This window comes from Talpa occidentalis, unplaced genomic scaffold (genome assembly GCF_014898055.3).
Source record: "Talpa occidentalis isolate TD23 unplaced genomic scaffold, MPIMG_talOcc4v2.1 talOcc4.12, whole genome shotgun sequence".
Classification (NCBI taxonomy): Eukaryota; Metazoa; Chordata; class Mammalia; order Eulipotyphla; family Talpidae; genus Talpa; species Talpa occidentalis.
In genome coordinates this window covers 81,551,434-81,564,307 of record NW_023601212.1, presented here as the reverse complement: position 1 = coordinate 81,564,307, position 12,874 = coordinate 81,551,434, and the positions used below count along the sequence as shown (strand labels likewise).

At 45.2% G+C, this 12,874-nt stretch overlaps 1 protein-coding gene across 1 annotated transcript in view; it reads left to right on the top strand.

Annotated features, from left to right (window-relative positions):
• The window catches only part of GNA12 (G protein subunit alpha 12), an 80,383-nt gene extending 68,001 nt beyond the window's left edge, over nt 1-12,382 (top strand). The window contains exons 3-4 of the mRNA XM_037507055.2: nt 3,250-3,300; nt 4,774-12,382. Of these exons, the coding sequence (XP_037362952.1) occupies nt 3,250-3,300; nt 4,774-5,343 (621 nt within the window). The 3' untranslated portion in view covers nt 5,344-12,382. The remainder of the gene's footprint in view (nt 1-3,249; nt 3,301-4,773) is intronic.
• Nucleotides 12,383-12,874: the final 492 nt, after the last annotated feature.

The window sequence follows — 12,874 nt, the reverse complement described above, 5'->3', positions numbered from 1 at the left end:
CAAATATCCTGAGGGAGTGGCATGATCTTAAGGATTATTTGCTAATACCTGCATTGTGTGTTTCTTTCTTTTACTCTTTTTTAAAATTGCAGAATATATACTTGATTCCAATATCCTGTATAGCTACAGAAAAGGATCTGAAAACATATGCTCAGTCTTGAAAAAAATAAGCCAATTAAAATATAAGCCAAACGCATCACTAACTGCTACCTAGATTTAGAACATCACAGTGATTTAAAACCCCCCAGACACCCTGCCACTGTTAAGTACCCCACCATCAGGCATAGCCATTCTTGTGATTTCCAGCTGTTCCCTCCCTTTCATCTGGATGTTTGCCACCTATGTATACCCAAATACTACTGAGCAACAGCTCCTTAACCACTTTGTCTCAGTTTTATTGTTATTGGGGTAACAGTAACTCTCACCAAAGTATAACCATGAGGGCTCATGGAATCAGTATATGTGTGATGCTGAGACCAGTGCCTGGCATCCAAGCACTAGATATGCATTAGCTGTTGTAACTCTCATTATGTTCACTTTAGCCTTTCTAAAACCTCACATGTAAAGAATCATGTAACTATTTTACTATAACTGTTTTCTTTAATTCAGCATTATAGTTCTCTCTTGTTCATAACCAGTACTTGATCATATGAAAATGCTGCATTTTATTTACCCATTGAAACCAAGGAGATCTTGGGTTGTTTCCAACTAACTTTGATGATCCTGTTGCTGGGAGCTTTCTGGTACCCATGCACCAGAGTTTCCAGAGCCATGGTTCTCAGAGTGTGGTCTGTGGTCCTGAGACCCTATCAAGCACCCCATGAGGTCAAAACTACTAAAAGGGAACTCCCTGGTGGTGCAGGCAGTTGAGCGAAAACTGTGGAGCTGTCCACAGCCTCTGCAGTGCTGGTTCAATCCCCGCCAGCCACGGAACAACCCACATGGTGCACCAGACCTCTCCTGTCTCGCCCGCTGCTCCCCTTAGCAGTTATTTCAGTCAGTCTGCCTGTTCTGTTCCCCGCTCTGTCTCTGGTGAATCCTCTCACCCTCCCGCACATCTGGCCTATACCCCAGTTCATGTATAAATAAATAAATCTTTAAAAAAAAAAAAACTACTTCACAGTAATATGGAGACATTATTTGCCTTTCACACTTTCATTCACTCTCAATGTACTGTGGCATTTTCCAGTGTGGTGGCTATCTACATATATGCATATATATGCTTATAAATTTAATTTCTCTCAGTTTTAATTTCTAGTACAGTAAATATTGATAGTTTTGGAGATGTTGTGTTTGGGTTTTTTTTCCTTTGTTTTATTTGAATAAGTTAGTGAAAATATAGGGACTTTCCATAAAGAGCCTAAAGAGACCAGATTCTGACTCACCCATTTGAGTTAGTGACTAATGCCTAAGCATGAGATTTTTTTCATTCATGTATTATTAGTTTTTCAGTACCTCTGTTTTATGTTAATCAGGCAGGTCCATTGGTAAGAAAGAAGAGGAACCTTCCTCCTTATTGCCATTCTGGTGTGGGGGTAGGCTTTTCGATAGGTCCTAGACAGCAAATGGAAGTCAGGAATCTATGAGGTTATGAAAGGAAATAGTGTTTAAGCTACTGTTAAAGAGTCAACTTTGAGAAAACTCTTACCTTGCTGTTACCAGCAAGCATTCAGTTTCCACTTAGTACAAGACTGTGCTGAGGCTAAAGCTATAAGTGAAGATGTTTTGTTTTATGGCTCTTGGGGTTTTTTCCCCTAAAAATGTCTTAGTTCTGTTGGTAGGTTACAAATTATTACAGTGACACTTGGTGAAAGAACCAGGATGTTCTGTATTGCAGTGAGTCTGATGCTCCTAGTGTATTGGGTCCTGTCTTGGGGTCTCACCAGCCTGAGATGCAATTCTGCCAACACAAAAATATTTTTCTAATCCAAGATCACAAAGATTTTTGCCTATTTTTTTTTTAAATTTGTAGTTTTAGTTTTTCACATTTAGGTCTGTGATCCGTTTTGAGTTCATTTTTGTATATGGTGTAAGATAAGGGTCTATGGTTTATTTTTGTCACACAGACCACCAGTTTTTCTAGCACCATTTGTTGAAAAGGAAACTTACCATTGGTTTTGCCCTTTGGGCCTGATTAAGACAAGAAAGGAAAGAAACATCTGTAATTAGCTGCTGCTAGCATTCTGCTTTTTTTTTTTTTTTAAGTCTTAAGTTCAAGCTGCAATCCCGTACCTTTCTGGTGCTCTTTCCCCCATCAGTGTTTACAATGTCAGCCTCCCACACATGGATGGCCTTATATTATACACTTCTGTGAAAATGTCAAGCGTGTCATGAACTTCTCACACTGACCCTTAGTGTAAGGTAACCTGTGGCACCTACCACCAGTAAGATTTCAAAGTGAAAACTCCAAAAAAGATACTTCCATTGTGTATATGTGGTATAATTAATTTTCCAAATTCTACTTTTTTAAGGAAACTTTTTCATGCCTTTTAAGGGAATCGGTTCACTTACTACTTTTTCTAGCTAACTCCATTTAGTAACATTTTAACTCCCACTAAATTCTTCCATGAGTACCATCCATTTGATAGTTCAGCCAGGACCTTGAATGATTCTAAAGGTGTCCTGCCAGTTGTTGCACATGTGTATCAACATTCAGCTGATGAGACAAAGACAGACTAGTCATTCCAGCACAGAAATCCCAGTTCAAAATGGTCTTTGTTCTATACAAAAAATCTGGTCATATAAACGTGTGAAGGAATGATGAAATGTTAGGCCTGTTTTCAGTAATGAAAAATGTTTTGTCATATGCCTCTTCTTTAATGATTTGCTGTCTTTAACGACTGTTTCAAGTACATGGGGCCTGCTTTATCAGAAGCAAAACTGACATAGGAACTTAATCTGAAATTCTAGCTCCAGTCCATCCTTCCCTGGTGGCCTACAGCAGGCCAGCCCCATGTGAGGAAAGGAAGAACTAGACTGGTGAGAGGGGTCGCATCCAGAATCAAGTAGCAGTGTTCTGATAAACAGTCTGCATTTGAGTCTTGAGGTTGAAGCTAGAAAAACTGCATTTTTAGTATTTTTAATGTGTCTTTAATTTTTAAAAATGTTCATGCTCTCTGAGTCCTTTTACTTTCCCTTCCCATTTTTGCAGTGGCAAAATGATACTCACATTACCAGTAGGTGACAAACATTGCCAGGTCAGGATCCCTCAACTAAGACTGAGTGCTGAATATTTCTCCTTTATGACAGGGTGAATCAGTGAAGTACTTCCTGGATAACTTGGACCGGATCGGCCAACTGGTGAGTAAACACCCCCTAATCCCGAGAGGCTGAGATCAGGATGAGAAAACACTGTGCAGACCAACACAATGCAAAGAGGAAGGACTTTTCACTGTGCTGTGAGCCGTGTTTGTTGTGGCGGGTGACCTTGAGTGGTGGTGTGATGTCATGTGTCCACTTAGATCTACAGGTTGTGTTAGGGTGGAGGGGAAAATACATGCGGGTAGTGCGGATGTCCATGTTCAAATGGAGGAAATTCTCAAGTTCTTATTTGCTTATAAACCTTTAGTTACCACTAAACTAGGATGTAAAGTAGTGTTCTGTAAGATTTCCTTTGCCTGAGTTACCATAAAAGAGACAGCAGTTCCTTAAATCAAGATTTCCTTTAACCTTTTATTGTGGGAAACTCAAACATCCAGAAAATAGACATTATAATGAAACCCCAGTTCCCACAATTATCATTTATGCTCAGTCTGGTTTCACTGGCTCCACCCCACTCCTAGGAACAAATCCATCATCCTGTCATTTCATCAATAAAAGACTCTAAAAATAATAACTACACTACCATTATTGCTCCTCAAAAATTAGCAGTGATTCCTTAATGCCAACTATTATTCTTCCAGTTTTGAGATTTTCCCACTTGTCTCAATATTTTCTTGTGGGTGCTGCTGTATTTTAACAGTTTGACTCAACGTCGTGGTAAGACCCGTACAGCACAATTGGTACTTAAATTTCTTTTAATCTGTAGATTTCTCCCTCTTTTTCTTCTTTCAATTTATTTGTTGGAGTAGTTGGATTATTTCTCTGCTATGTTTTTTCTCAGTTCTGGATTTTGCTGTCCTGTCCCGGGGTGTTAAATAGCTGTTTCTCCCTCCCCTGTGTGTCCTGTGGGTTGGTAGTCAGATCTAGGGCCACATCCTCCCTGTTCGGTTTTGACAAGACTGCTGCCTGAGGGCTTACGTGCCGTGATCACAGGAGCATTTGAAAGGTGCAAAGTCAGTGGTTTGAGAGTTACTGCAGTTGCCTGTGTGTGGCTCAGGACTAAAGGTTTTCAGAGAACAGCATATTAAATACATTACAGACTAAGTTCAGCTAGCATCGCAATACCTACGCTAGGCTAGTTCATGGTAAGGCTTTGGGTTATGTATATTCAGGAAGTTAGAAAAATGGAAAGATTACTGTGGTCCAGATACCAAAAAAAAAAAAGCTTCTTTTCCTCCAGAGAAGAAGAGAAATAAGAGTTTAGATTGGACCCCCAACAGTGAGAATTCTGATAACTCTTCCTCAGAGAGATGAGGTCTGTGTTCATTTTGAAATGAACTATTGTCTGTTCCATGATAAACATGTAATTGTGTACATGGTAGTTGCTTTTTGGCATTTGGCTCTACTTCTCACGAAAGGCAGTCTGACTCTTTCTTTCCTCCCTATCTTTTTGTTCTTATTTTCTCCTGTTCTTCTTCTCCTAAATTTCTCCCTTGTCCTATATTTTTACAGAATTACTTTCCTAGTAAGCAAGACATCCTGCTGGCAAGGAAAGCCACCAAGGGAATTGTGGAACATGACTTCGTTATTAAAAAGATCCCTTTTAAGATGGTGGATGTGGGTGGCCAGCGCTCTCAGCGCCAGAAGTGGTTCCAGTGCTTTGATGGAATCACCTCAATCCTATTCATGGTCTCCTCCAGCGAGTATGACCAGGTCCTCATGGAGGACAGACGTACCAACCGGCTGGTGGAGTCCATGAACATCTTTGAAACAATAGTCAACAACAAGCTCTTCTTCAATGTCTCCATCATTCTGTTCCTCAACAAGATGGACCTCCTAGTGGAGAAGGTGAAGACTGTCAGCATCAAGAAGCACTTCCCGGATTTCAAGGGTGACCCTCACAGGCTGGAGGACGTTCAGCGATACTTGGTCCAGTGTTTCGACCGGAAGAGACGGAATCGCAGCAAGCCACTCTTCCACCACTTCACCACCGCCATAGACACGGAAAACATCCGCTTTGTGTTCCATGCTGTGAAGGACACCATCCTGCAAGAGAATCTGAAAGATATCATGTTGCAGTGAAAGAGGATGCCCCCTGCTATTGTCGTCCTCACATGCCTTCAAGGCCATTGGTCAGATATCCCTGGCGTCTCTTGCCATCAGGTCTTGCAGGGGTTTCTCAGATCTGTGCCATCCAACATCTGGCTCGGGAATGCTGTCTAGTCAGCCACGCCAAAGCGCTCCAGGCAAAAGGACAAGGAAACTTTGAAGTTAGCTACTGAATCCTGGGGACTAGTGAAACTACTGAAAATCCAAGGGATCACTCTGGTATTAACTTGTAATACCTAATAACACAGCTTTCTTTCTTTTTACAGAAACTTTATTCTTTTCTGACACCATTTAATCAAGGATTGTGTGTGTGTGCACGCGTACGCTGTCTTTAATGACAAAAACCAGCCAGCCTTGCAGATGGCTTTTCTCTCTAACTTGCAAGTCTTCAGTAAGACAGACTAACCTGAGAACTTTGACCGTAGTTTGTAGGAGATGAAATGCAGGCTGATGCTACTGAACTCGGTGCCCAAGCCCGGCCTGAGCCTCACCCTGGTGTCTCAGTGCCACCTCCCAAAGTGAACACGTTGCCTTTTAAAACTCTTGTGCCAATTTCCAGAGAGACCCTGGCCCAGGCATTTTAGATTAAGCTAAGGGCCCCCAGCTTTAGTGGGTGGCATCATGAGCTCTAAGGGTGTGGACCTGCCTTAATGCCCCCACGATGTGTGCTGTCTTCCTGCCTTGTCAGATTGCCCAGCAGTACAACCCAGAGTGGAAGTGTGGGACGGGCACTGACAGTGAATGTTCCTCTACTATAGGCACACAGTGGGGCTATCCGCCCCACACCCACCCTGCCCCCACCCATGGCAGACATAAAGCCACCTGGCCGCACAGGTGACCTTCCTGTCTTACAAGTCATCTTCTGATGCCCACTGTTGGCTGCATTAGTGTTTCCTTATTTTGGAAATAGCAATGCTTTTCCTATTTCTCTCAGGGGCTTCTGAAAGCTGGCAAGATTACTGGCAGAGCTTTTGTTAATGCCACAGCTGCTTGGTGAGTCCTAATAGCTGACCTTTCAGCAAGTTCACAGACCGAAGAAATCTCAGTTTCTCCAAACTGCCACTACACCTGATGCCTTTGGACAGCTGGTCCCTGTCTTCAGTCCTCCCTTCAATCTTGATTCCTGTTGTAGTCTCTCGCTTCTGTTATGCACACATACCAAGTAACTATCTGCCATGGCTTTCGGGACAGGGAGACCACAGAAGGCTATGATGCTGATGTGTATGGTCCATGTTACACTCAGTTATCTTGTCCAGTTACCTGCCAGATGTCTTTCCTTGTGTTTAAAAATACATTGCATTCCAAACTGCTCCTCATTGTGTATTCCTGTTCTAAAAAAAAAAAAAAAAAAAGTCTGTCCTCTATGTTTAGGACTTTTTCTAGCATTTAAAAAGAAGCAAGATCTCCCTCTGTAGCTGGCACCAGAATGTTACTATAGGTTGACAACACATCCAAGGGCCCTATCCTCAGGCCGCACTGTTCCCCATCTCTCAGTTCATTTTCAGCAAGCCAGATAAGCATAGATCTTGTGCAGATATCCGGAAGGAAAGGAGGGAAGCCCTGCTTCTGAGTCATCCTTATTATCACCGTGTGTTTAATGAGGAGACAACATGAAATTCTCTTTCTCTTTCGGTGCTCAAGACTTTGTGTCATGTTTGCTGGAAAGAAGTTGGGGTTTTTGTCCTGCTTCCTGTTGCTCTTCATAAACTGAAAGGACATGACCCAGGATTGGTGCCATGGCCACTGTTTAAAGGAGAAAGAACACTCTTGACGGGCTCCATCAGGGCGGCCTAAGACCATGTCTTCTACTGCCCTGACCCAGACTGTGCGGCCTCTCATCTCCTGGTCAGTTTTCTCTCGTAGAAGTTTGGGAGGATTTAAGGCTGTTCCTCCCCAAGTAGGGATCTTCAGCGTTCTGGAGGGGATTCTCTCCATTGTGGCTGACATAACCAATGAGGTTGTGGGAACTGCCTTCCTGATGTGTTTGGAAGCCTCTTCAGTGAGTGCTTTTTCCCCTTTAAACTGATTTACTTGCTGTCCAAACTGGAAGCACATATGTAGAGAGATCACAACTGTTGAACTGACCAGGCAGGGGGCAGGGTGGCTCTGACACGCAGCCTCTGATGCCACTCCCTTCCTGGGCCTGGGCCTCCTGCTCACCAGACCAGACAAAATGGAGTCTTTAAAGGTGCCAGGCTCCAAGTTCTGTGACCCTTGACTCAGAGAAGATGCCCATTTGCAAGGCTAAACTAAAACCATTTACAACTTTTCTGCACACAGATGGTAGTCATTATCTCCCAAACCTTAGGCTTTTGTATTTTTTATTTTAATTTCACTGTTGTCTTTTTTATCAACGTGTTGGAGAAGCAGGAGATAGTGGGCCTGATCTATCAATATTATTGCAAAAATGTAACAATAAACTTCCTCGGTATACATATTTTCCTCATAGTTATACTGTTTACACATGAGAACACATGTAGGTTTTTTTACTGAAATTTTTTTTAACTCTTCTTGTAGAGAGAGAAATTGTTTCAAAGATTTCAAGTTAGAGCTTTGTAATTTATAGAGATTTCTAGAAATCTTTTCTTGTAATTTTTTTTTTTTTTTTTTTTTTTTTTTTTTTTACTTCTTACTCCAAGATCAGAAAATAATCTTGAAACAAGATGACTTACTAACTCGGGGGTCCTGGGGATCTCTAATTCGGTATTAAAGATAAAGGTACCATGAGGAGAGCCGCCCAGAGAACTGCTCACGGTTTATACTTTGTGCGCTGTAGTGGCCTTGGCTGGGAGGATCTGATTTGATGGTTTGACTGCCTTCAGTCTCTAGATGGTCATTAAAATAAATCCCTAGTTTTTCTTTGCTTAATGTAAATATCACTCAGCATTCAAAACCAACACTAATTTTTTAGTCCCAAAAATTCAGAGCAAATAACTCTAATCTTAATTTTACCTGAAGGGTCATGATTTGTTAACCAGTTTTTATCTCCACATGCTACACAGAGCCTGACACACAGGAGAGCTGTCATAAATAACTGTTTTGCATGGAAGTCTCTGGAACACAGCTTCAGAACAGGTGATGGAGGCATACACGCGTAAAGACACGCGTGTGTGGGGGAGAGATTGGGAAAGGCCCAAGGAGGGGGACCCACGGACTGACATTTGACATGTCCAGAGACCCGGAAGAAAACCCAAGGGTACAGTGGGGTGGGAGATCCTGTCAGCACAACCCTTGGGGTTTTTGTCCCAGTCACAAAATGGAGAAATCACCATGAAGGACTTCCAGCTGTTGGCACGGTCTGTGGCACTCAGGATTCTCTCCTAGAAGGAGGAGTGCGTGTGTTGTCCAGGGAACACCACCTGGTAGGGCATGGTGGTGTACACTGCGGTGCGGGGCTGAAAATGACCACGGTGGGAAAGTCAGAAATCCCTCCAGAAAGTGTCAGCAATGGGCACATCACACGCCTCATCGTCCATGGCAGTGGGCTAAGCACTTTGTCCAGTTTCTACACTTAGGAAAATTGAACCAAAGGGTGATTCTCAGTCCTGCCCCAACGTTGGGTCCCTGGGGGTCTTTGGAAAGTGCCTGGATCCCAGCTGTTCAGGAGGTTGTGTTCTGCAACAGAAGGAGAGGGTGGACAGTGTGGGCAGCGTTCCCGATCCATGAAATTCTATTTAGTCTTCCCCTCACTGGCAGCAACCTGCCTTGAGAAGACACAGCAAAGGGTGGTGATTTGAGTGAGGTCGTCTCACTTGGTCTCTCGAGACCAGTGGGCAGTCCTTTCAGATCTTTTTGGTCCCTCTTTCTCTGTCATGTTCATCAGATGTGCTCAGCAACCTCACGCTAAAATGATTCCTGGAAATTTAGGAGGTTTCACTGAAGAAAAAGCCTATATTAAGGCTTACTTCATTTCCACAGCAGACCAGGGATAGATGTTCCTTACACATGTGATTCTGGGGCCTCAACGACAGTGAGGCACAATCCTGCCCCCTGTTTTGGTGTGTTGGAAGCGCATCTGCAGCTGAGAGGGCCGAGGGCTCAGCACCCACTGATGGGAGGGTTTTACCAACTCTGACTTCAGCTCCTTCTGTGAGAAGTGTGTTGGGCCCTGAAGAGAAAGGTGTGGCATCCCTCAAAGAAGAGGTGTTTCCTTAGCTCAGTTCGGAGGTTCAGATGCTGACATGTGCTGTGTGAATGGCCCTTCTGGGCACATGACTTTGCAGGACTGTGCAGGGTCACAGGCCTATTTTGGAGCCTGTTCCTGCCTTCTGAGTGGCTGAGGGAGGACTTGAGCCACTAGAGGCTGCTTTTGTGGGTCTCTACTCTTTTGCAACTGGGTCTCTTCCCATCAGAATTTGCTAGAACTAGAAGGCTGGTTGCTTCTCAGTATTTAGGATGGTCTTTTGAAATGAGTGGGTTTAACTTCCATGCTGCTGTTGGTATCTCTTCAGGTGAAAACTTACTACAAAGCACAAAAGGTTACTAATTGCCAAAGCACCCCCAGTGCCCTTGTTCTTGCCTGGGTTCAGCCTAATACATCTTATCCAGAGTGGCCCTGGCAGTGAACTGCCTGCCTGCGGTGATTCTGTTCATCTTGATAATAGGGACCCCCTCAGAGCAAGAGGCTGGAGACGCGAGCACTCAGAGCTAGGCCTTGCAGTCTGTTGATTTTGCCTCATCTATGTCTTGCTGGGCTGGTCCCCAGGAAAGCTGAACTTTCCCGAGGCTATAATCCCAGACCACAGGAAACAAGTGGGCGCTCAGATTTCTGGGCAGGAAGTGTAATCCTAGGAATTGGTGTCTGTGAGTAGCACGGCTAGGAAATGGGGTGACCTCAGAATAAACCATGGAATTCCCGCCCGGAAGGACACACTACACATGGGACAATAGCGCGCTCTCCTAGCTGCGCAAGCCACGGTGGAGCTGAGACACAGAATTGCTCTTATGTCCAGCGCCAGCCTGCAGCAACTTGTCCCTGCTCACGCCTTTTATCAGTATTCACGACACGTCTTAAAATGTCATTGTGGGGTTCTTACTATAAGAGACCCTAAAGACTGCCGCTGATGGGCAATAAATGTGACTGCTGCTCACTTCACAGAAGTAGAAACCTGGCTTGACCTGAAAAGTAGGTTCTGTTTTTTGAGCGGGTCACAGAAGGTAGGTTTTTTTTTTTTTCCTTGAGATGGTTTTATGTGTGTGTAACATGAACTTGATGAAACGCTAGAGCCGTGCTTTGGGGTTCTTGAATTAGCCTGCATTTCCTAGCAGGCGGGCTGGTTAGCAGCGGGGCAGTGTGGGAAGGCACCAGGCTGTGAGTGACTGGGACAGGGCTTCCCTTTTCTGCCCTGTCCTGTTCCATGAAAATAAAGGGCTGTTGGTCAGACCTGCCGATTCGGCACCTTTCTGTGAACACCGAATTCACTTTATTTTGTATTTTTTAAAGCTGATGTATTACAGTCAAATGAACATAAACCCAGCTATTCACAGTCAAGGTGGAGTTTCCTGTGGAACTATGTGTCCCCAACAGGTGGCAGAGCCAGACCAGCTCTGGGGTGTCCTGCTCCTGTCACACACACACACACACACACACACACACACACACACCCCGTTGGCTCTGACTACACATGTCCTTTGGTAGGAGGGGCTGGAAGTCCAGATGAGGGTAACTAAGAACTTGACCCTCTCTGAGTAGGGTATAAACAAGCCCCATTCTGGTACTTTCTGGGACTAGTACACGGGTGCATGTCTGCCAACTGATTGGGGATGCCTGCCGTGGAAAGGGAGATTGAAAACGGGTGCTGGGAAGACCTCTGTTGCAATAGGCAGACAGGGCCAGAGGCTGGTCGGTACTGCCCCCACTGGCCAGGAATGCTCCAGGTGGCATGAGGGCCTGCAGATGGGCTCCTGTTCCTCCATGCTGGAACTGGCTCCTCTGGAACCTCCCAAAGCCTGGAGGTGACATGAGATCTCCTTCCACAACCACCTCTCACTTTGCCTCCCTCAGAAAAGGTCAGTACCAACTGCCCTCAGAGCTCACACATCTAAGTGACTTTGGGACTCAGGCTGAAAAATTGAAGCCAACTTGATCTACAGATCAGGCTAGCAGATTCTGCTTGCGGTGGCTCTTTTACTCCCCCATGCTGTCTGGATGAGCCTAGACCTCTTCTCCAGAGGCCCCTACAGACAGGTGGACAGCCGTGTCCGGGGGGCGATGGGGTGAGGCATATATGCGGGAGACACCCAATGCAGCCTGAGGAAACCTTGGCCAGTCTCTTCATCACACTGTCCTGTTCAGACTTTACCCATTGGAGTCTTCAGCAAACCTGGTTATGAAGAAATTTAAAATAGACCTCGATTGTGCCTGCCCATCTCTAGAAGCTTCAGCGCCTGTTATGCAAATTGATTTAAAACATTCCAAGAGGCCTTTCAAGCCAGCGAGCATTGACGAGTTTATTATTCTCTGTTGGCAGAAGCGCAGCCAGGAAGTTCAGTGTTAATACGCTTGACCTCTGCCCACACCCACTGTGTGCTTAGTTCTCCTGGCAGGCTTTGGTGTGCAGCGGGGGTGCTACCCCGAGGGCCCTGCCGACGAAGGGAGAGGTGGCACTTCAGCTTTAGCATTCTCTGAGAAGCCAAGCTTTGAACCCTCCTAGGGTCTTTTTACACATAGAAAGGAAATTCCAAGAGTCACCGCCAAGGGCTCCATCACGGGCCCTCCCCTGGAAGTGTCGCCACCGCCCCAAACCCACCTGCAGTGGGCTCGGCCTACACCAGAAGTCTTGCTCTGTGAATACTGTGTACGGGGTAGAACATATGTTACAAAGTGTAAAAATGTATTTTATAGCTACAGTGGTTAGTCTAACATGGTTTTGTACATATGATTTTTATAACTCTATTAAAATTTGCCTTAAATTACTTTGTATTCCTGGTGTGTTGCATCCTGGCAGAACGCAGCCCCTGCCACCCCATGGCGGCTGCACTGTGAGGTCTGGTGCCCTTGCTCCCTGAGTGCGCGCGCTGTGGCTCACCCAGGGGCTTCCTGGTAAAGCTCTCCTTTTCACAGGCACCTTTCCAGAAGCAGGCGCCTCCTATGGGTGTCTCTGTGCATGCAGTATGCATGTCACGTGCCAGGGCCTGGAGCAGAAGAGGAAGGTCAGTGGGTCACTGCCACCTGGATCTCCTTAACTTCCTGAGGCCTGTTCCCATCACCTCACCCCCCCACCTCTGGTGCTGGTTTCCTCGGCTGGGAGCTCACGCGTTATCCTGTGTTGATTCAATAGCAGAGTCTGTCATTGTTCAGCTTTGTAACCACACAAGCACGACCCCAGGTGTGGGTGACGTGTGGGAAAGCAGCTCCAGCGACCTGGAGAGCCAGTGTGGGAAAACGCTTAGGTGATACTCGAATACATAGACATGACCCCCCCCCCCAAAAAAAAAGGCCTACCCATTTCTTTTTATCACATCATAAGCATCACCCTTGACCCTGGAAAACACAGACATGGAA